We start from the raw sequence: 21,591 nt of genomic DNA on the forward strand, positions 1-21,591 counted from the left end.
CCCAGTTACTAATGCCAGCCAAGGTATTAGACACTAACGTAATATCTAACACTGACTCAGTTCCTGTTGTTATATCTATCCTTGTGCCGCTACCATCATTCATACACTTAAGATAACTCGGACGTTCCCCACCGCTAACGGTCTCATGGGGTACCCCGAGCTATCAGTCAGTGAGCGGGAACGTCGGGCTCCAGCTCCGCCAACCCAGGCGCCACGTTCCAGCGGCACCATACACCTGACGCTTTCTATTGGCGGAGGTGGGATTGGACGCATCGTGGAACTAATGGCAGCCCAGCCCGCCCTGTCTCGTGCTGGATCACCAGGTTTTTTCTAATAGGCTAACCTCAAGGTTTGGCCAATAGCGGCGAGGCTGGCGCAGGGCGGGGCGGGGTCAGCGGGCGGTAGCTGGGCATCTGCAGACGGCGGTCGCACGGGAGGCAGACAATGGATCCGGTGATTTATTTGGCCGTATCGATGGCATTGCTGCTATTCTGGGTCCGGAGAAAAGGCATGGAGTATGTCATCATCCACCACCGCTGGGTCTTCGTCTGTCTCTTCCTGCTGCCCCTCTCCGTTGTCTTCGATGTCTACTACTACCTCAGGGCTTGGCTAGTGTTCAAGATGTGCAGTGCTCCCAAGCAACACGACCTGCGGGTCCGGGACATCCAGAGACAGGTGAGGGTTAGCGCTATCCACTGTGTGTGCTGCTTGCAGCGCTGTAATGCAGGGTGTGGTTCTCCCGAGAAGCTCACCCAGGAGCTGGGGTACAATGATAGCCCGCTGTGCGAACCCACCCGAGGAACCTAGCAATGGAGTATGCTAATTTTGTACATTTCTAGTTCTATGCAGCAAATACTTGTTTATTATGTTTAAATTCACGTAAACAATAGCAATTTCTCCTGAAGGGCAGAATGCAATGCATTAAATGTAGTTGATGTCAGAGACAAATACTGTAATACATTGACAGTGGGTAGACTTGCGTCATTTTGCCTATCAGTGATTTCAACGGCTCCTGACGTCATTGAACTATAGGGTATGCTTCTTCATTCGTCACTGATACTTTCATATACGATTTTTATAATGTTCCTAGAATTGGGGTGTTAAATGATCAGAATTGCGAATACAATGCAAGGCCTAGCTTTTCCAAAGCCAGATGAAGGCATTTCCACTATCTTGCAGAAATAGAATGATTCCGAACAGTCTGAGTATCTCGGTGGCATCGTGTAATTGGAATGTATTGTAGCCCCATTGAATATTTTGTATGGGATCATTGAGGCTCCCCATAGTGTATATTGAATTAACCCACACTGATATTCAAAATTGGACTTGCGTTTTTTTTATCACTGGCGTATCTCATGAAATTTGACCTAAAATTGCTCTAAGTTTTTTTAAAAAATAGTAGCGAATAAGGTGAATGTGTTCATGGACCATTCAGAAAACTGATGGAACTGTTTTTAACATGTAATCTTATGGAGCATATTATCAGAGCCTTCCTTCTGTGACGTTTCAGGAAGTACATCAATGGCTATAAAGCATTTTAGAGTAACCTGAAAGTGACATGGTGCTTTATAATTTCAAGTCTGTTTCATTACCATGAGCCAGCATGTGCAATCCATGTTTTGTACATAGTCAGCAGGTTCCATCACAGACTGAAAGGAAGCCCAAATGTAGATTTAGATGTGTGAATCAGAATCAGGTTTATTGTCCCTGACATACATCATGAAATTTGTTGTTCTGTAAGCATAACAGTACTGCAAGTTTAAATAAAGATAAATACATAGCACAAAAGAGGAATGGTGAGGTTGTGTTCATGGCACATTTGGAAATCTGATGGTAAGGGGGAAGAGGGACTGTCCCAGGTGGTAAGAGTCTTTAATGATGAATGCAGCGTTCTTCAACTTTGGGAAATGGCCTCAGTGATGGGGAGCCTTGTGCCCGTGCTGGCGATAGAACATAGAACAGTACAGCACAGTACAGGCCCTCTGGCCCACAATGTTGTACCGACCCTCAAACCCTGCCTCCCATATAACCCCCCAACCTTAAATTCCTCCATATATCTGTCTAGTAGTCTCTTAAATTTCACGGAGCCTTGTGCCCGTGCTGGTGCTGGCTGAGACTACAACCTTCTGAAGCCTCTTGTCGTCAATTCCAACCAAACCAAACCAAGCTGCCGCTGCTGATGACCCCCATGGATTTGTTATTCTTGTGTGATGCACCCTCAGCTCCAATAACGATTGTTCCAAAAGTCAAAGATGTGTATTCGATCCTTTATTAGCAATTAGAAAACATGAAAGCAGTGAAACTTAAGCGTTCCCAATTGTAATTTGAGTGGTCAACAAAAGATGCGACATCCATTGGCTTCCAGTGCCAAACTGCCCGAAGAAAGCATAAATACATCACTCATTCCCTTCACTTTTACCATGACCCCACTGTGACCAGTTACCCTAATAACTGTGCAACACAGAATACAGTGCAAACAGATAGAAAACAGATGAATGGCTCCTCCGCCTGGAGCACGTAGAGAGCGTGGCTCCTCCACCTCTTAGAATCCTGCGCATTGGTGCCTCTGTACCAGGCAGTGATGCAACCAGTCAGCGATGCAACCAGTCAGCATGGTCTCCAGGTGATGTGTCTTTGGAAGTACAGCTGTTAGCATGTCTTCATTGTGATTGCATCCATATGGTTCACCCAGGATAAATCCTCTGAAGGTCTATTATCAATGTAAAATCTATACTTGATGCAAGTTTGAAGTAAAGGCTTGCATCTTGCTGAAAATTGAACCGTGTAGTAGACTATTCTGCTTTTGTTTTGAAAGGTCCGAGAATGGAAGGATCAAGGAAGTAGAACGTACATGTGCACTGGCCGACCAGGGTGGCTGACTGTATCACTGCGGGTTGGCAAGTATAAGAAGACACACAAGAATATCATGATCAATTTGATGGATATTTTGGAGGTGGACACCAAGAATCAGGTGACTTAACTCTGTAATAATGAAATCGTAATACTTTTTCGTGTTGTCTTTCTGATTTGGAGTATACTTAACAGTTTTTGCAGTAAAGGTGATATCAATGTTACGTATCAGCAACAAACTTAATTTTTTTAAGTACTTATATAAAAAGCATTGAGCAAAATGTTGGTTTCTCCATTAGGGATGTTACTTGAGGAAAATAATAGCCAGTTAGCGTAACAAATTAAAGTTCCCAGAGCTGGCTGAGTAGCCGATTTCTGTCCCTAATTATTAGGTTTATAACATTTGTATGTTGTGTCATTGAAGTTGCAATTCTCATTTTTCTATATTCTGTCCATAAATGACACTCATCAGTTTCACTATCTTGTGTATCATGGCGAGGGGTATAGTTGATAAACTAAGAGAGATGGTGCTACAGTAAGGATTATTTGCAAACTTTCACCCTCCTCTCTTCTACAGTCTTCCCATGTCGGGTTTTCTGATCTGAACGTAGCTGCTGCAGCGTGGGATACAAGTCAAGTATTTCCCAATTGGTAAATGGAGGAAAAAGTACAAAGTATGTTTATAAAAAAAGTATGCTATAGAAAATCTTGAGATTCATCTGCTTGCAGACAGTCACTAAATAAAGAAACGCAATAGAATCCAGGAAAAAACCCACACAGCAAAAACCTTCAAATGCTTAGTGTGCAAAAAAAGAACAGATTGTGCAAACAATAAAAAAAGGTAAATAATTCACAGAACATGAACTGCAGAGTCCCTGAAAGTGAGTCCACAGCCATGGAACCATTTCAGCAGTGAGCTGAGATCCAGTGGCTGTGGAATCAGTGTATTGCTGAGGTGAGTAAAGCCTCCTGGAGTAGTGAGCTGAACACCAGTTTGTCCTTCGTCCACAGCTTTGATGCCTTAAATCAGCTAAGCATAGGTTCTCTCTGGCCCGGGCCCTGCCACTTCAATTCCATCCTAAGTTTAACTCCCTCTTGCAGCATCCATTTGTTCGATAGCTGCAGTCCTCTAACTGGAAGTGTGGTGCTTGTACAGGTCCACAATCCCTTATCCGAAATCCTTGGGGCCAGTTGCATTTTGGAATTCAGAACTTTTCGTATTTCAGACCCCGCCCCCCCTCGGGATACCAAAACACATGTATGCTCAAGTCCCGTATTTAACCTGTCTCAGTGCAGTGGACTGTAAGACCCAGCGGCACACCAAACCTACGCACATCCTCCGTATACTTCAAATCATCTCTAGATTACTTATAATACCTAATACAATGTAAATGCTATGTAAATAATTGTTATACTGCATTGTTTAGGGAATAATGACAAGAAGAAATTTTATTTCCAACAAAAACATTCAATAAAACATAAAAATACACAGCTTCAAATGAACCAAATCAAACACATGGTAAATAACTTATTGGAATAAATGCAGAACATCAATATCACTGTCACTATAAAACTTCAGTAACTTGTCTTTCTGTTTATTTAAATCATATACAGTGGTAGTTCCGACACTATTTTCTTCAGTAAGACGCAGCGCAGACATACCACAATCAAGCTTCTGCAATAACTCCACTTTCTACATTATTGATAGAGAAGATTCCTTCTCTTTTTCTCATTGTTATCCATGGGGGTATCTGCAACTCTTTTTGACATTTTCAGTGAAATTAAACACAAAGTCAACAGTGAACACAAAATGTCAGCGAACAGCAAATGCACATGTAACCAGTACGAGCGCTGAGCCACAACTGACGTCTGGCGGCCTCTGCTGGTGCTGCCACTTCACACCTGAGTGACGTCAGCTGTTGGCGAAAAAAAAACCACTTTGGTTTTGGGAGCTTTTTGGATTTCAGAATTTCAGATCAAGGAATGTGCATCTGTACCGTGTTATAGACTGTAAAACTTCGGAGCAGAATTAGGCATTTTGGTCCGTTATTCCATTAGGGTTGATTTATCCCCCTCAACACCATTCTCCTGACTTGCCTATATAAACTTTGACACCCTGACTAATCAGGAAACTGTCAACTTCCGCTTTAAATATACTTATTGACTTGGTCTCTACAGCCGTCCGTGGCAATGCATTCCACAGATTCATTATGCCTTGGCTAAAGAAATTCCTCCATCTCTATTCTAAGTGGACATCCCTCTATTTTGAGGCTGTGCCCTCTGGTACTAGAATTGTATACTATAGGAAACATCTTCTCCACATCCATTCTGTCTAGGCGTTACAATATTTGATAGGTTTCAATGAGATTCCCTCTTCATTCTTTTAAACTCCAGAGAGTACAGCCCCATAGCCTTGAAACTCTCTTTGTGTATTACCTTTTATTCCCAGAACCATTTTTGTGAATGTCCTCTGGACTCTCTCCAATGGCAGCACACCTTAGATAAGTGGCCCAAAGCTGCTCACAATACTCCCAAGTGTGGTTTAACTATTGCCTGATAAAGACTCAGCATCACATCCTCGCTCTTGTAATCTAATCCTCTTGAAATGAATGCTAACATTGTATTTGCCTTCCTTACCACCTACTCAACCTGCAAGTTAACCTTTAGGGAATTCTGCACAAGGAATCAAAGCCCCTTTGCACCTCTGATTTCTGAATTTTCTCCCCTTTTCTAAAAGAGCCTACACCTTTATTTCTTCTACCCAAGTGCATGACCATACACTTCCATACACTATAGTCCATTTGGCACTACTTTGCCCAGTCTCCTAATCTAAGTCCTTCTGCTGGCTCCCTGCTTCCTGAACACTATCTGCCCCTCTACCTATCTTGGCCACAAAGCCATCAATTCCCTTCTTCAAATCCTTGGCATATAACGTGAAAAGAAGTGGTCCCCACACAGGCCCCTGCAGAACACCACTAGTCACCAGCAGCCAACCAAAGAAAGCCCCCTTTATTCCCACTCTGCTTTCTGCCAGTCAGCCAATCTTCTATCCATGCCAGTATCTTTCTGGTAATACCATGGGCTCTTATCTTGTTAATTAGCTTCATGTGCGGCACCTTGTCGAAGGCCTTCTGAAAATCCAAGTAAATAACATAGAAACATAGAAAATAGGTGCAGAAGTAGGCCATTCGGCCCTTCGAGCCTGCACCGCCATTTATTATGATCATGGCTGATCATCCAACTCAGAACCCCGCCCCAGCCTTCCCTCCATACCCCCTGACCCCCGTAGCCACAAGGGCCATATCTAACTCCCTCTTAAATATAGCCAATGAACTGGCCTCAACTGTTTCCTGTGGCAGAGAATTCCACAGATTCACCACTCTCTGTGTGAAGAAGTTTTTCCTAATCTCGGTCCTAAAAGGCTTCCCCTCTATCCTCAAACTGTGGCCCCTCGTTCTGGACTTCCCCAACATCGGGAACAATCTTCCTGCATCTAGCCTGTCCAATCCCTTTAGGATTTTATATGTTTCAATCAGATCCCCCCTCAATCTTCTAAATTCCAACGAGTACAAGCCCAGTTCATCCAGTCTTTCTTCATATGAAAGTCCTGCCATTCCAGGAATCAATCTGGTGAACCTTCTTTGTACTCCCTCTATGGCAAGGATGTCTTTCCTCAGATTAGGGGACCAAAACTGCACACAATACTCCAGGTGTGGTCTCACCAAGGCCTTGTACAACTGCAGTAGTACCTCCCTGCTCCTGTACTCGAATCCTCTTGCTATAAATGCCAGCATACCATTCGCCTTTTTCACCGCCTGCTGTACCTGCATGCCCACTTTCAATGACTGGTGTATAATGACACCCAGGTCTCGTTGCACCTCCCCTTTTCCTAATCGGCCACCATTCAGATAATAATCTGTTTTCCTATTTTTGCCACCAAAGTGGATAACTTCACATTTATCCACATTAAATTGCATCTGCCATGAATTTGCCCACTCACCCAACCTATCCAAGTCACCCTGCATCCTCTTAGCATCCTCCTCACAGCTAACACTGCCGCCCAGCTTCGTGTCATCCGCAAACTTGGAGATGCTGCATTTAATTCCCTCATCCAAGTCATTAATATATATTGTAAACAACTGGGGTCCCAGCACTGAGCCTTGCAGTACCCCACTAGTCACCGCCTGCCATTCTGAAAAGGTCCCGTTTATTCCCACTCTTTGCTTCCTGTCTGCTAACCAATTCTCCACCCACACCAATACCTTACCCCCAATACCGTGTGCTTTAAGTTTGTACACTAATCTCCTGTGTGGGACCTTGTCAAAAGCCTTTTGAAAGTCCAAATATACCACATCCCCTGGTTCTCCCCTATCCACTCTACTAGTTACATCCTCAAAAAATTCTATGAGATTCGTCAGACATGATTTTCCTTTCACAAATCCATGCTGACTTTGTCCGATGATTTCACCGCTTTCCAAATGTGCTGTTATCACATCCTTGATAACTGACTCCAGCAGTTTCCCCACCACCGACGTTAGGCTAACCGGTCTATAATTCCCCGGTTTCTCTCTCCCTCCTTTTTTAAAAAGTGGAGTTACATTAGCCACCCTCCAATCCTCAGGAACTAGTCCAGAATCTAACGAGTTTTGAAAAATTATCACTAATGCATCCACTATTTCTTGGGCTACTTCCTTAAGCACTCTAGGATGCAGACCATCTGGCCCTGGGGATTTATCTGCCTTCAATCCCTTCAATTTACCTAACACCACTTTCCTACTAACATGTATTTCGCTCAGTTCCTCCATCTCACTGGACCCTCTGTCCCCTACTATTTCTGGAAGATTATTTATGTCCTCCTTAGTGAAGACATAACCAAAGTAATTATTCAATTGGTCTGCCATGTCCTTGCTCCCCATAATCAATTCACCTGTTTTTGTCTGCAGGGGACCTACATTTGTCTTTACCAGTCTTTTCCTTTTTACATATCTATAAAAGCTTTTACAGTCTGTTTTTATGTTCCCTGCCAGTTTTCTCTCATAATCTTTTTTTCCCCTTCCTAATTAAGCCCTTTGTCCTCCTCTGCTGAACTCTGAATTTCTCCCAGTCCTCGGGTGACTTTCTCTGGCTAATTTGTATGCTTCTTCTTTGGAATTGATACTGTCCCTAATTTCTCTTGTCAGCCACGGGTGCATTACCTTCCTTGATTTATTCTTTTGCCAAACTGGGATGAACAATTGTTGTAGTTCATCCATGCAACCTTTAAATGCTTGCCATTGCATATCCACCGTCAATCCTTTAAGTGTCATTTGCCAGTCTATCTTAGCTAATTCACGTCTCATACCTTCAAAGTTACCCCTCTTTAAGTTCAGAACCTTTGTTTCTGAATTAACTATGTCACTCTCCATCTTAATGAAGAATTCCACCATATTATGGTCACTCTTACCCAAGGGGCCTCTCACGACAAGATCGCTAATTAACCCTTCCTCATTGCTCAAAACCCAGTCCAGAATAGCCTGCTCTCTAGTTGGTTCCTCGACATGTTGGTTCAAAAAAACCATCCCGCATACATTTCATTGACTCTCCTTTGTCTGTCCTACCTATTATTTTCAACAGATATGTCAGGCAACATTGCCCTTTAAGGAAACCATGCTGACTTTGGCCTATTTTATCCTGTGCCTCCAAGTGCCCCATAACCTCATCCTTATTAATGGACCTTAATATCTTGCCAACCACTGATGTCAGGCTAACTGGCCTATAATTTCTTTCCTTTTTACCTCCCTCCCGTCTTAGGTTGGAGTGACATTTGCAATTTTTCAGTTCTCTGGAACCTTTCCAGAATCTAGTGATTCTTGAAAGAGCATTACTGATGTCTCCTCAACTACCTCTTTCAGAGGGTATAGTTCACTTGGTCCAGATGACTTGTCTACCATCAGATGTTTCAGCTTCCCAAGTACCCCCTCCTTAGCAATGACAACTACACTCAATTCTGCCCCCTGACACTCTGGAATTTCTGGCATACTGCTGGTATCTTCCACAGTGAAGACTGACGTAAAATACTTAAGTTCATCTGCCATTTCTTTGCCCCCCATTACAACATCTTCAGCATTTTTCTGCATTCCGATATCCGCTCTCACCTCTCTTTTACTATATATATATAATCTCTCTCTCTCTCTCTCTCTGAAAATAATTTGTAACCTCTTTTGTGGTTGGGTTGAGTTGTTCTCAGATCTTGGCAATTTACATGCAAATGTTTCTTCACTGTATGAGGAGGAATCATCACTAAGTTGTTAATTGTGGTGTGTCTTCCGAATGCTTCACCTTTATTACTTTTCAGTCAGCTGATTGGCCGTCATTACAGAAACTGAATTGCAAGGGAATTCCTAGACGCATGGTTTTTCACAGACTGTAAACACGTGTAGTCCTCGATCTTATTTGTGAGACAACGTGGGCAAAGTTCCAGACCACAGTGCACGAAGTTCACCATGCAACCTATCAGTGAGATTTTCTCCCTACATCACAACTGAGTTCCCATGACGACAATTCATCAGCTGATTGATAAGTATATGAAGGACAAGTATTCAGAAGACATACTGCATTTAACAGCACACTGATGATGTCTCCTGTTATGGTAATAAAATGTTTGCAAGTAAATTGTCCAGATCAGAGTCAGATTGGGAAAGAGAGGAGTTGGGTTGGGCAAGGGGAGGGATAAGAATTTTTTTTTTCTCCCAGTTCTGAAGGAATTTAATCTAAAATGTTAACTTTGTTTTAACATACAATATACTGGTGGAACTCTGCCAATCAGGCAGCATCTATGGAGGGGAGTAAATAGTCACGTTTCAGGCCGATACCCTTCATCAGAGTGATTTGCTCAAGATTTCCAGGATCTGTGAAATCTCTTGTACTTGTGTTAACCTTAAATGATGCCAGACATGCTTTTTTTCCAGCATTTTCTGCTTTTGTGCCTTTTATGAACTGGCTACATGCTACTCCTACTGGGAGCTAAGAGAACCTGGAGGCCAGCAACTGTAAACAGGGTGGTGGAACTGCCAAAGACTATTTCAGCAATATTTCACAAGGACTGCCAACAACTCTTCTCTGCGAACCCTGTAAATGAAGTTCTGACTCTTTAAACAACATTGGGGTCACTGACCATAGACTTCTAATGTTTAAAAAAATATATTGTGGAGCTGTTTCTAGGATGTCCCCAGATCCTAAATTCTCACATAAATTTTTGTGAAATTGAATTTATGATTTCAAATTAGTTAAGATCTCTCCTTTTAAGTGAAGTGCAGACTCTATAATCTGTGGTAAGTAAAATAAGCTGCCTTTCTCAGGTCCGTGCAAAGTAAGTTGAGTGCGTAATTCATAAACATTGAAAGATTATAGAGCAAAATTTATTATTAGATAGAATTTTTATTGCTTGAAAGCCATTTGGCACAGGAAATGAAGATAATTCACTTGGTTCTAATCTCCAGTTTTGCATTGGAGCACGCACAACACACTGGAGGAACTCAGCAGGTCGGGCAGCTTCCGTGGAAACAACAATGGACGAACAGTCCCTCCAGCGTGTTGTGCGTGTTGCTTTGACCCCAGTATCTGCAGAGTATTTTGTGTTTGCATTGGAGCATGAGGGTCGCTTACCTCTTAAGCATGAGTTGTTAATGAATATATTTCTATTATATACAGTACTGTACATAAGTGTTGTTGGGAGCAGCCGAGTCATCATGCTGAACCCTGTGGGTAGTGTAGTTGTCCATAAGGCTTTTGTGGCAAGATATTGAAGTAGATTGCCAGGTCTTTCTTCAAATAAAGCTAGTTCATTGATATGTTGAGAAAAATGATCCAAAATTACATGTATTTGTTGGACCTCTGGGATGGTGCCTTTACAAAAGCTATTTAAAGTCAGGTGTTCCAATCAATGAGATAAGATTGGATGTGTGGGTTGTAGAGGTATCAAAAAGACAGAGTCAGGTTACTAACAGAGCCTGCTCTTCTCAAGAAAGATCTGTTTATGTGCACCATGCCTCGATCTAAACAACTTTCAAAGGACCTTGGAAGGATTGAAGCTGGAAAAGGCTACCAAAACATTCCTAAAGTCCTGAGAGTTCATCAATCCACAGTAACTGAAATTGTCTACAAATGGAGGAAATTCAGTACTGTTGCTATTCTTCCCTTGGGGTGGGCATTCTGCAAAGGTTACACCAAGAGCACAATATGCAGTGCTGAAGGAGGTGAAGAAGAACTCAAAGATAACAGCAAAGGACCTGCAGAAATCTCTAGAACTTGCCACTATAAGAAATGGAGATAATGTTAATCCAGATATAATGAGAGGAAAGTAACAAGTTTGTGATTAAAATTTCTATTTCCTTTTTACTTCAACATAATTTGTGAATGGACAAGTGTTATCATTTTGGTCAATGAAATTAGGACTTGTTTCAGTTCTGATGTTTCTGTGATAGGTTGTCCGTGTGGAACCGCTGGTAAACATGGGTCAGATAACTGCACTTTTGAACTCGATTGGCTGGACTCTTCCAGTGGTACCGGAGTTGGATGACCTCACTGTGGGTGGGTAGTATTTTTTCCTCCATATAAAAGGCTATTTGCTTTTTTTTAAATATTAACATAATTTGAAGACTATTTGTGGACTGGGCTATTGTAATTCTTTATGACTTGGTTCTAGCTTATGATTATCAACCTGAAATTGTTAGTGGATTTTTTGTTTGTTGACTGAGTTCTTTCAATGGGGTAGTCACTTGTATTTATCTATATGGTGATAATTGTATTTGCTAAAAGTGAGCAAAGCAATAACTCTAGCAGAAATCACCTAAACTCTGACCAATAATAGAGGTAGAATACTTTACTTTCATTTTGTTGTTCTTTGCAATTTCCTTTTACCAGTTTTTGACAACTTCTAAGAAAAAGATCTCATTTATGACAAATTCTTCAGTGCTCAGCACAGAGCTATATACTTAACGTAAAAACTGCCGTTGGAGATTCTGTCCATCTTGTACCCATGTCCCCGATGCATTCATGTAAATTTACAGATACCCCACTTAACGCTGAGGATATGTTCCTCAGAGGTGGAGTGCTATGTAAATCAGCACTATGTGGGGTCATTATAACATGACGTAAATGGACATGTGTACCTGATTTTTAAAAAATCAATCCTGAGATATATGATATTATTACGTATACGCTAATTCATGTAGTAACAAACATGTAGATAGGCCTAACGTGCTCATCAGTGGAGCAGCAACGGAGGGAAGTGGGTGGTGGTTACAACTTAGAGGAAGGGCCAGGCTGTGGGTCCTCCTCTAACTTTGGCTTCTTCAGGTAGGTATAGAGATTTGACTGCCTTTTCTTAAGTTTCCTCTCATGAAGCAGTTCTCAGTCGCAGGAAATCATGACGAGAACACCACTCTTTGCCTCGTTGCTTCTCTCCCAGTCACGAACATTACAAATTTCTAAGAGGTGCCAATATCAACCTGGCACTCATCAGCTTCCAAACACCGTATCACTTGCAGTTTTGCATCCATGCTAATGCTTTTCCTAGACGTCTTAGATGTACTGCCCTTACTGTGAGTTGCAGTCTGTTTTCCAGACATGGGTGGAAAAATGGAATTAATTGGCTAGGGAGAAAGAATGGTTGGCAGAGCATGAACTAATATGCAATAGGCTGTGAATGGCTCAGAGCGTGTGTAAAGCACTCTCATTGGCTGATTGAATTTTTACTGTGGCGACTGCTCTTGGGAAGTTTTTAATTGTTTAGAATGAATATCTGTCACTTAAAAAAGTTTCAATAAAGAACTGAAAACCACATTGTATCAAATCAGCACTATGCAGGGTCTGAGTGTACAGTGCAGGAGTTTAAGAAAACGGAAGCATGAAAATCAAAGTAAAGTTGGGTGTTAGAAATGTAACAAAAATGTTGGAAATGCTCAGCAGGTTAGGTAGCTTCTCCAGAAAGAAAGGCTTAGAGTTTCAGGCCTGAGGCTCTTCATTGCTGCGCGCTTCTGTACTTTCTGTTTGAGTCCTGTTGTGAACAAATAAAGCCAACAAGAGCATGAATAAAGATGGGAATTGTGAAGACACCTCAGATAATAGGAATGGTTTCTTGCCTAGTTGGCACTCATGTGGGTTTCCAAATAAGAAGAGAAAGGTGAAGACAGGTGAAGGATTTGGTTGTGCACCCTGATCTTCCTGACCAAAAACAAATTCTACATATCAAAGTATGTACACTATATACAACCTTGAGATTTGTCTCCTTACAGGCAGCCACAAAACAGAGACCCAATAAATCCTATTTTAAAAAAAACATCAAACGCCCAAAGTGCAGGAAAAAAATCCAAATCCTGCAAGCAATAAAAGTAAGCAAATAACATTCAGAACTGAAGTTCATCAAAGTGAGTCCACAGCCATGAAGCAAGTTATCTCTACAGTCAGTCTGGAGGCCTGCAAGTTGCAGGTTACAGTCTTGGTTCTGTAAACCTTGCAGAGCGGCAAGCTGAATGCTGGCCTGGCCGCAGCAGCCCGACGTCTTCAGTCTGGCCCAGCACTTGAACTGGCAAACCTTGGGTCGTTCCTCACTCTTTGTCTGGGCCTCACCACCTCAACTCTACCTTGCCTCGGTTCTGCCATATTGAAATGCCTGCAAGTCCACTCTAGCAATGGCCAAACATTGTCTCATTACCCGCTCTTGGTTCTGCCTTGATACAGCTTGTACCTGCCGCGCTGCAACCATCCTGCACCTTTGAGACTTCAGTTCACACTGCAAATATGCCCGGTTCTACAAGCAGTTATAAGCTGAACTCGGAAAGGGAAGTTACAGGCTATTGATAGCAGTGATTGTATGGGAGAAAGTGTGTTTAATACGGTAACTTGTAATTTTGTTATTTTTGTTTGCTACCAGCAAGCTGTCGCTGTGTTTTACCATTGCCATCTTAAACTTTGTGCTCTAATCTGCCAGCTAGGACATCTTCGTATATTTGAGAGGAGAAACATGCTTCCATTTTCTTAAATGGCTCCTTGTTACAGTACATAGTTGGCGAGGGGTATGACTAAATTAGTGCTAAATTATTATGTATTTATATCTATACCTTCTGATTGCTGATGATTTTTGAAATTTTAGGCTTCCAGTACTTGTACTATGTCTCTGGATGTTCAGTATACCAAATGGATTCAATTTGATTTGTGAATTGTTCAGATAGTCTTGCTCATAATATAGCTCTGTAATCTCCAATACCTTGAATATGAACAAATGTCTTTTCTCAGGTGGCCTTATCATGGGAACTGGCATTGAATCTTCATCTCACATCTATGGACTTTTCCAAAACATCTGTACAGCCTATGAGCTGGTCTTAGCTGATGGCCGCCTTGTTAGATGCACAGAGGTAAAAGAAATGGGGTACTATTTTGGCTAGATGATTTTTGATTTATTCATCTAAAAATCTGTTGCTGTTAAGCTGTTGCATTTTACAATATTGCATCAAGTTGTCCAAACCTCACTTCCCATTTTACTGATTTGTGTAATTCTTCTACTTCGGGAGGGTGAATCTCGGGTTTGTATAAAGTATACATACTTTACTTTGAACCTTCACTTTTTTATACATCTTTCACATTCGTGATTTTTTTGTATTGAGGGCTTGCCCAGATCTTGCACTCAGTGTCAACTTTGTGTACTGTTAAGTCTGTTTCAGGATGCGCTAATTTGAGTGATACTTGCTTTGCGCATGTACAGAATCACTGGAATGTGATGTTGACCCAAATTCTCATGGTCATTTGAATGCTGTAGAATTTTGCAATAAGCAGGAAGTACTTCTGGTGTCTCTGTACAGCTTTCCTGTGTCAACCAAAAACACATTGTATAAATGATCAAGTTATAGAAATGTTTGTGAAAACTGGCTGTTGGCAAATTTCAAATGATGCAGTACAGAAGGGGGTTATCCTGCTCTTTGTTGAAATGCTGACTCTTTGCAGGAGTTGCGCAACTATTCCCACAATCACTGGAATTGTCCTTCTTATTCTTATCAGAATGCCTGAAGATTTTGGGCACTTAGCAAAATGTCCTCTCAATCATTTATATTCGCAAGGAAACGACTGGAGCCACCCAGATTTTTCATAACTGAAATCCTTGCACCGCGGTACTATTCTTGTAGACCTCAGTTGTCCAAAGATTGTGAAATTCACCCAAAGAATTGGTGTTCAGAATTTACAACAGTTTGTCTTGTTTTATTCTTTTTTTTACATGCTTATTAATGGTTACTATCTTGTGATAAGAACTTTTTTTCTTATTTCTCTCCCTCCCAGTTCTTGAAGCTCTGAGCATAGGAACTTTTGCTTGTTATCTGGGTTTGAACTTGCCCTTCAGTACTGCTTGTGTCGTCTTCATGTGTTCTCTCAGTAATCAAGTGGTTTCCAGCTGCTCCTGTTTCTTCCCATATTCCCAAGAGGTGCTGGTGGCTTCAGCAGCTTCTATAAATTTAGCCTTTGGTGTAACTAGGTGATAAGAAGTATCCGAAGGGGAATGGATGGATGTGTGATTAAAGAGAAGTTGAAGAGCCATAGGGAACACAAGAATACAACTAACGGGATTGCCCTGTTAGGAGATGATCTGTTTCCAGTGGGCTCACTGGTCTTGTTGCACTTGTCTGATACAACAGTGGGCATGCTTTTTGATTTGGAAAATGTATCTGCAGGTTGCCTTCCTCTATTTTGCTAAAGCAATACTTTTTCCTCTTGTCCTCAGAAAGAGAATCCAGACTTATTTTATGCTGTGCCTTGGTCATGTGGTACACTCGGATTTCTTGTTGCTGCAGAGATCAAGATTATTCCTGCTAAGAAATATGTGCGTCTGCAGTACCAACCAGTGCGTGGTCTGCAGACAATATGCGAAACGTTCAGCAGAGCATCCCAGAACAAAGAAAACCATTTTGTGGAGGGCCTCATGTATTCATGTGATGAGGCTGTGATAATGACAGGAGTCCTTACTGATGTGGCTGAACCAGAAAAGGTAAATAATACCAAGGGAGAATCAGTCAACATTGCACAAATACAGTAAATTTGGTCATGATTTTACTATTTGGGACATGCGCTTTTAACCGTTATCACCTTTGCAGTTATTGATTCTCTTTTGAAGAGGGAAAGTTTAAAAAAAAAATCATGTTATCCATTTGTTACTAAAATGTAAAGCAGACATGTTTTTCTTTTGCTTTAATCCTTATTGTTTGATGCTTTTAGTTAGCTTGTCATGTCCCTCTTGACTAACCAGCTTAGATGGTTCTGTTTATTTAAAGCTCTATTTGCAAGTTATTATCTTGGTATTTTTAAATGTCTGTGTACCTATTGTGATTTTAAAAAGTAACTAGGAACATAACTATATCTGAGAGATCATTCTTCATCAATAAGGTGGAATTCCTGTGTCATTTGATAGAACTTTTGTTTTATGTTAGATCAATAGAATTGGCTATTACTACAAACCGTGGTTCTTTAAACATGTGGAGAAATACTTGCAAGAGAGCCACAGTGCAGTGGAATATATCCCTCTGAGGCAGTACTATCACCGCCACACCCGCAGCATTTTCTGGGAGCTTCAGGTAATTGATATAAGAAATATTTCCAGGCATGTGAATTCATATTCTTACAATATCCCAAAAAATGGGATTTGAGGGTCGTTAATTGACAGTACTGCTGAGGGTGGAATGGTATCATAGTGGTTAGCATAACGCTTTACAGTGCCGGCGTAAGATCAGGGTTCAATACCTGCTGCTGTCTGTAAGAATCTTTACGTTTTCTCTGTGACTGCATGAGTATCCTCTGGGTACTCTGGTTTCCTCCCACATACCAAAGACTTATTGGCTAGCGTTAGTAAGTTGTAGGCATGCTATGTTGGCACTTGTAGGATGCCCCCAGCACAGCCTTGGACTGTGTTAGCTGTTGACGCAAATGATGTATTTCACTGGAAGCTTCGCACATGTGATAAATAAAGCTAACCTTTATATTCATTGTCACGTGTACCTTGGCACATGACACAATAATAAGCCATTTCCCATTTTACCTATGAGAACATACAATCTATACTACCAAAATCGGTAATATCTAAATTTGCTGTTTTTTTAAAAAAAAATCAGTAAATAAAGTAGAAAAATAAATTTGAGATGAAGTCACTTTTTTTTAAAAAAAACTTGTACTTCTGAAGAAGGGTTTGCACCCAAGGTGTTAAGTTGAGAGGTACTAGCTGAGCCTGTACTTGTGTTTCTGGCACCAGTAGTTTGCTTTTAATGTGGTTTAAAGAATGAATGGTAGGACATGTGAAATGAAAGCCCTTGGACAAGTTGTTTTGAAAATTTGTGCCAATCTGCAAGCATTCAATTCCAATGGCTTTCAAAAATATCAGATTTTGTATATATACAGCTTACTTTGAGATTTTGTGGTTATAAATGATAAGAAGCCTTCAAAAAGATGAGTTACTCACCACATTATAATGCAAGTAAAACCAGTTTTACAAAGGTTTGTATTAATGTTTTTATTTCCTTCTACATTTAAGGATATAATTCCATTTGGCAACAATCCACTCTTCCGTTACGTGTTTGGCTGGATGGTTCCTCCCAAGATTTCATTACTGAAACTGACCCAAGGCGAAACTATTCGTAAACTGTATGAGCAACACCATGTGGTTCAAGACGTGCTGGTGCCAATGAAGAGTTTGGAGAAGTTGATCCTTTACCTGCACAGTGAGATTAATGTATGTAAATTATTAAAGAATTGTTTTTTTTTAATTTGGCAGGGTTAGCTTGTGGCACTTGCCCTTATTTTAGTGCCAAAACATTCTGTATGTTCTTAAGAGGAAGATAGTAATGAGGGACATTGAGTGAGTTTGTTTGCCCCTGAGCTTAGCTTGTCTTTTTATTTTCTTTCTGTAGCACTTAAAGATTAAGTTTATATCAAATTACTTAGAAGCAAAAAATAATTGTTTATTTCCATAGCAGTAGTCCTGTCATCAATGTGCAGATTCTCAGTTTTGTCCTTGATGGGCCCCAGTACTCCATGTACTTTTTATGTCCACATAACGTGGCCAAGTGGTTAAGGCATTGGACTAGCGACTTGAGCCCTAGCCAAGGGAACGTGTTGTGTCCTTGAGCAAGGCACTTAATCACACATTGCTCTGCGACGACACTGGTGCCAAGCTGTATGGGTCCTAATGCCCTTCCCTTGGACAACATTGGTGTCGTGGAGAGGGGAGACTTGCAGCATAGGCAACTGCTGGTCTTCCATACAACCTTACCCAGGCCTGCGCCCTGGAGAGTGAAGACTTTCCAGGCACAGATCCATGGTCTCACAAGACCAACGGATGCCTTATATAACCCATCTTGATATATGCTTATGTTGCAGTTAACCTTTTCACAGAAGCTGTCTCACTTGCAATCAATAATGTAAAGTTGCATGTTTATTCACTCTACCAAAAGTATGCAAAGTTTTTTTTCCTCCCCACTCTAGCTGAACTGGGTCAATGCTGCAACTATTTAATCTATAATCTAGGAAATCAGGTTGGAACTGTTTTATTCTTATTACTTAAGTGCCTTGTCAAAATGTACTTTCTGTTTATTTTCTGCAGGTTTACCCTCTGTGGTTGTGTCCTTTCAACCTACCCAGTCTCCCTGGTATGGTCCACCCAAAGGGGAATGAAGCTGAGCTGTATGCAGATGTTGGGGCCTATGGAGAACCCAAGGCCAAGCAGTTTGAAGCCAGGTCATCAACCCGGCAGCTGGAGAAATTTTTACGTGATTCACACAGGTAAGTAGTGTATCAGTGGGAAAATTGAAGGAGAAAATTAAATGTAAGCAGTATCTATAGCTAAGCCTTCAGGCAGATGGGCCCATCAGCCAGCTCATCTAGCAGTAGGGAAACTCTGATCTCAAATCTCCACCACCTTAGAGCTATACCCACTCATGGGGAAGGTTTGTGGAGTAAACCCCAGTGGATCCTTTGGATTTGTCAGCTGCATGGAGAGGGGGAGCCTGCTGTATGGGCAACAGCTCGCTCTCCATATCGTACTGACCTGGCTTGCGTATTATGCAGGTAGCTAGGACACAATATCCATGGTCAACCTCGGCCAATGGAAGGCCTCCAAATAGCTAAGCCATTATCTGACTGGTTCATAACCATGTTTTATAAATGACTGGTGAATTTATGCACCTAGCACTTTTTACCATTTAGTCTTTGTGGTTCTGTGAAATGATTTGCACAGGAACAATAGGCCTGGGAATTTGATGCATTAGATCCAGGCAAAATTAAAGTAGCAATGATCCCTGCCCCACAATATGTTCAGCTGCATTGGAAACTATACCTAAAGCAGGTCTGAACCACTTACTGTATGTGTCGTTAATCATATGGGTCTTGAAGGCTGCATCTGACGAGAGCACCTTCAAGAATGCTGTCCTTCTGCAGAGGTTACCATATCACCCACATTTGAAATAGGAGGGGAATTCAAATTACTCTTGCTGTGACCCATCAGAGATGTGAGTAATTACTGAAGATGGTTTCAGTTTGTGTAGCAGGAGGTGAGCAAGAAAGGGAGAAGAAGCTTAAACAGAAAGAAATGCTGTAAGACATCTCCTCCTCCTTTGCCCTTCAGCAATCACTTAGAAACATAGAAAACCTACTGGCCCTTCAGTCCACAAAGCCGCATCGAACATGTCCTTACCTTGGAGTTTTTTTTTAAAAAACTTACCCCTAACATCTCCTCTGAACCTATTTCCAAGCACCTTAAAACTGTGCCCTCTCGTGCTAGCCATTCCAGCCCTGGGAAAAAGCCTCTGACTTTCCACACGATCAATGCCTCTCATCATCTTGTACACCACTATCAGGTCACCTCTCCTCCTTCGTTGCTCCAAGGAGAAAAGGCCGAGTTCCCTCAACCTATTCTCATAGGGCATGCTCCCCAATTCAGGCAACATCCTTGTAAATCTCCTCTGCACCCTTTCTATGGTTTCCACATCCTTCCCATAGTGAGGCAACCAGAACTGAGCACAGTCCTCCAAGTGGGGTCTGACCAGGGTCCTATATAGCTGCAACATTACCTCTCAGCTCCTAAACTCAATCCCACGATTGATGAAGGCCAATGCACTGTATGCTTTCTTAACCACAGAGTCAACCTGCGCAGTTTGGACATGGAAAACTTCCCCGTAGTGGTAGGATCATTTACTTCCAATCCGTTGCTTGGGTCTTAAAAGAAACATAACGATTCTGTGTGCACACTAGTCAGAATCCTCATCTTACCCAACCTGATTGTAACCTCAGCTCCAAATTTCTATCTACCAAGGTAATGTTTCACCCAATCAATCCTTGAGCTTTATCTATTAATGCCTCAAAGTTATTCTGCTTCCACTTTGAGAAAGAATGCCAAAGGTCCAATTCTAGGGTCTGGGTTATTATTTTTGGTGTCAGATTCCCTTGTTCCTCTTTTTCCCCGCTGCAAGGTACCAAACAATGTACATTAGTACCAGTACTTGTCAAGTGTTTCTTGCATTATAATGAGTTGCCAGTGTCACTTTGGTCCTGTGCTTGCACATAAGTGCACTAAGTCTTGCAGAGCCCCTGTTTTCAAGAACACTTTGTATTCTGCTATTTCTGAACATGCCACTTATTTCAAATAGCTTTAGCTATCCTCCCTGTGGATTTGATTTGCCTGCGTTTTAGCAGTAAATGTTGTTAAACAGTTTATCGATGGATCCGCATTTCACCAGAGTCTTGGTGCTTGCCAAATATCCAACATCTGCACTTAATTGTTGGGAATGGACTGTACTATTTTGATGATGGAAAGGGAACTGCTTAAGGTTTAACATTCAAGATTTTAGCTTTAACAATTGTGACAATGCAGCTGGAACATTGAAGTACTTTTAAAGATGTGGACTATTCTTGCACAAGTGCTAGTGAAATAGTTAATTCCATATTTTTGGAAATGGTTTCATTACATTGGGAAATGGTGAATGCCACATTTGAAGAAGAGAAACCACAGGCAAGTTAGCTCAATGTCTGATGATGGGAAAACTTAGAAACATTTGCTAACAATAATATGGCAGGGCAGGTGGAAATATTCAAGGTTAATGATTTTTATCAAGTGTCACAACAGATGTTATTGTGAGGAAAATAAAAGCTCACACTGTCGGAAGTAACTTCTTGGCATAAAACCATAAGACAAGAACACGATTAGGCCATTCAGCCCATTGAGTCTGCTCTGCCATTTGATCATGGGTGACCAATTTCCCTCTCAACCCCATTTTCCTGCCTTCTCCCCGTAATCTTTCACACCCTGACTAATTACAAACCTATCAACCTCTGCCTTAAATACATCCAATGATCTGGCCTCTGTGACCACTGTGGCAGCAAATTCCACAGCTGTACTACCTGGCTGAAGAAATTACTTATCCATTCTAAATGGATGTCCCTGTGTTTTGAGGCTGTGCCCTCTGGTCCTAGTCTCCTCCACCACAGGAGACATCCTCTGCACATCCACTCTAGGCTTTTCAATATCTGATAAGTTTTGATAATACCTCATTCTTCTAAATTCCAGCAAGTAAAGGCCTAAACCCATCAATTGCTCCTAATAAGTCTTTTGTTCCATGGGAAACGAAATGGACATAACTGGGTGTTTTTTTTCTGTGGTGTGGTATGGGGATTACCTCTGGGATCTTGGCTTTTCACAATCTTTAAAGACTTGACTTGGATGAAGGCACCAGAGGT

General features: G+C 41.5%; 2 protein-coding genes across 8 annotated transcripts in view; one reads left to right on the top strand and one right to left on the bottom strand.

Annotated features, from left to right (window-relative positions):
* The first annotated feature begins 376 nt into the window (after positions 1–376).
* dhcr24 (24-dehydrocholesterol reductase) overlaps positions 377–21,591 on the top strand; it is a 30,830-nt gene continuing 9,615 nt past the window's right edge. Inside the window, exons 1-8 of the mRNA XM_063064505.1 lie at positions 377–675; positions 2,816–2,971; positions 11,313–11,418; positions 14,125–14,243; positions 15,599–15,862; positions 16,302–16,445; positions 17,396–17,593; positions 18,464–18,642. Of these exons, the coding sequence (XP_062920575.1) occupies positions 445–675; positions 2,816–2,971; positions 11,313–11,418; positions 14,125–14,243; positions 15,599–15,862; positions 16,302–16,445; positions 17,396–17,593; positions 18,464–18,642 (1,397 nt within the window). The 5' untranslated portion in view covers positions 377–444. The remainder of the gene's footprint in view (positions 676–2,815; positions 2,972–11,312; positions 11,419–14,124; positions 14,244–15,598; positions 15,863–16,301; positions 16,446–17,395; positions 17,594–18,463; positions 18,643–21,591) is intronic.
* Positions 17,440–21,591, bottom strand: part of LOC134354960 (ciliary microtubule-associated protein 2-like) — a 45,283-nt gene continuing 41,131 nt past the window's right edge. For 6 of the 7 annotated variants that reach the window (XM_063064512.1, XM_063064513.1, XM_063064506.1 and 3 more), the window contains one exon: positions 17,441–17,575. Coding sequence is in view for 1 of the 7 variants with exons in the window: in XM_063064508.1 (XP_062920578.1) it covers positions 17,572–17,575 (4 nt within the window). In the remaining 6 variants the exon portion in view is untranslated. Of the gene's footprint in view, positions 17,576–21,591 lie in introns of all 7 variants that reach the window. The other variant, XM_063064508.1, reaches the window with a different exon arrangement.

This window comes from Mobula hypostoma, chromosome 12 (genome assembly GCF_963921235.1).
Source record: "Mobula hypostoma chromosome 12, sMobHyp1.1, whole genome shotgun sequence".
Taxonomy (NCBI): Eukaryota; Metazoa; Chordata; class Chondrichthyes; order Myliobatiformes; family Myliobatidae; genus Mobula; species Mobula hypostoma.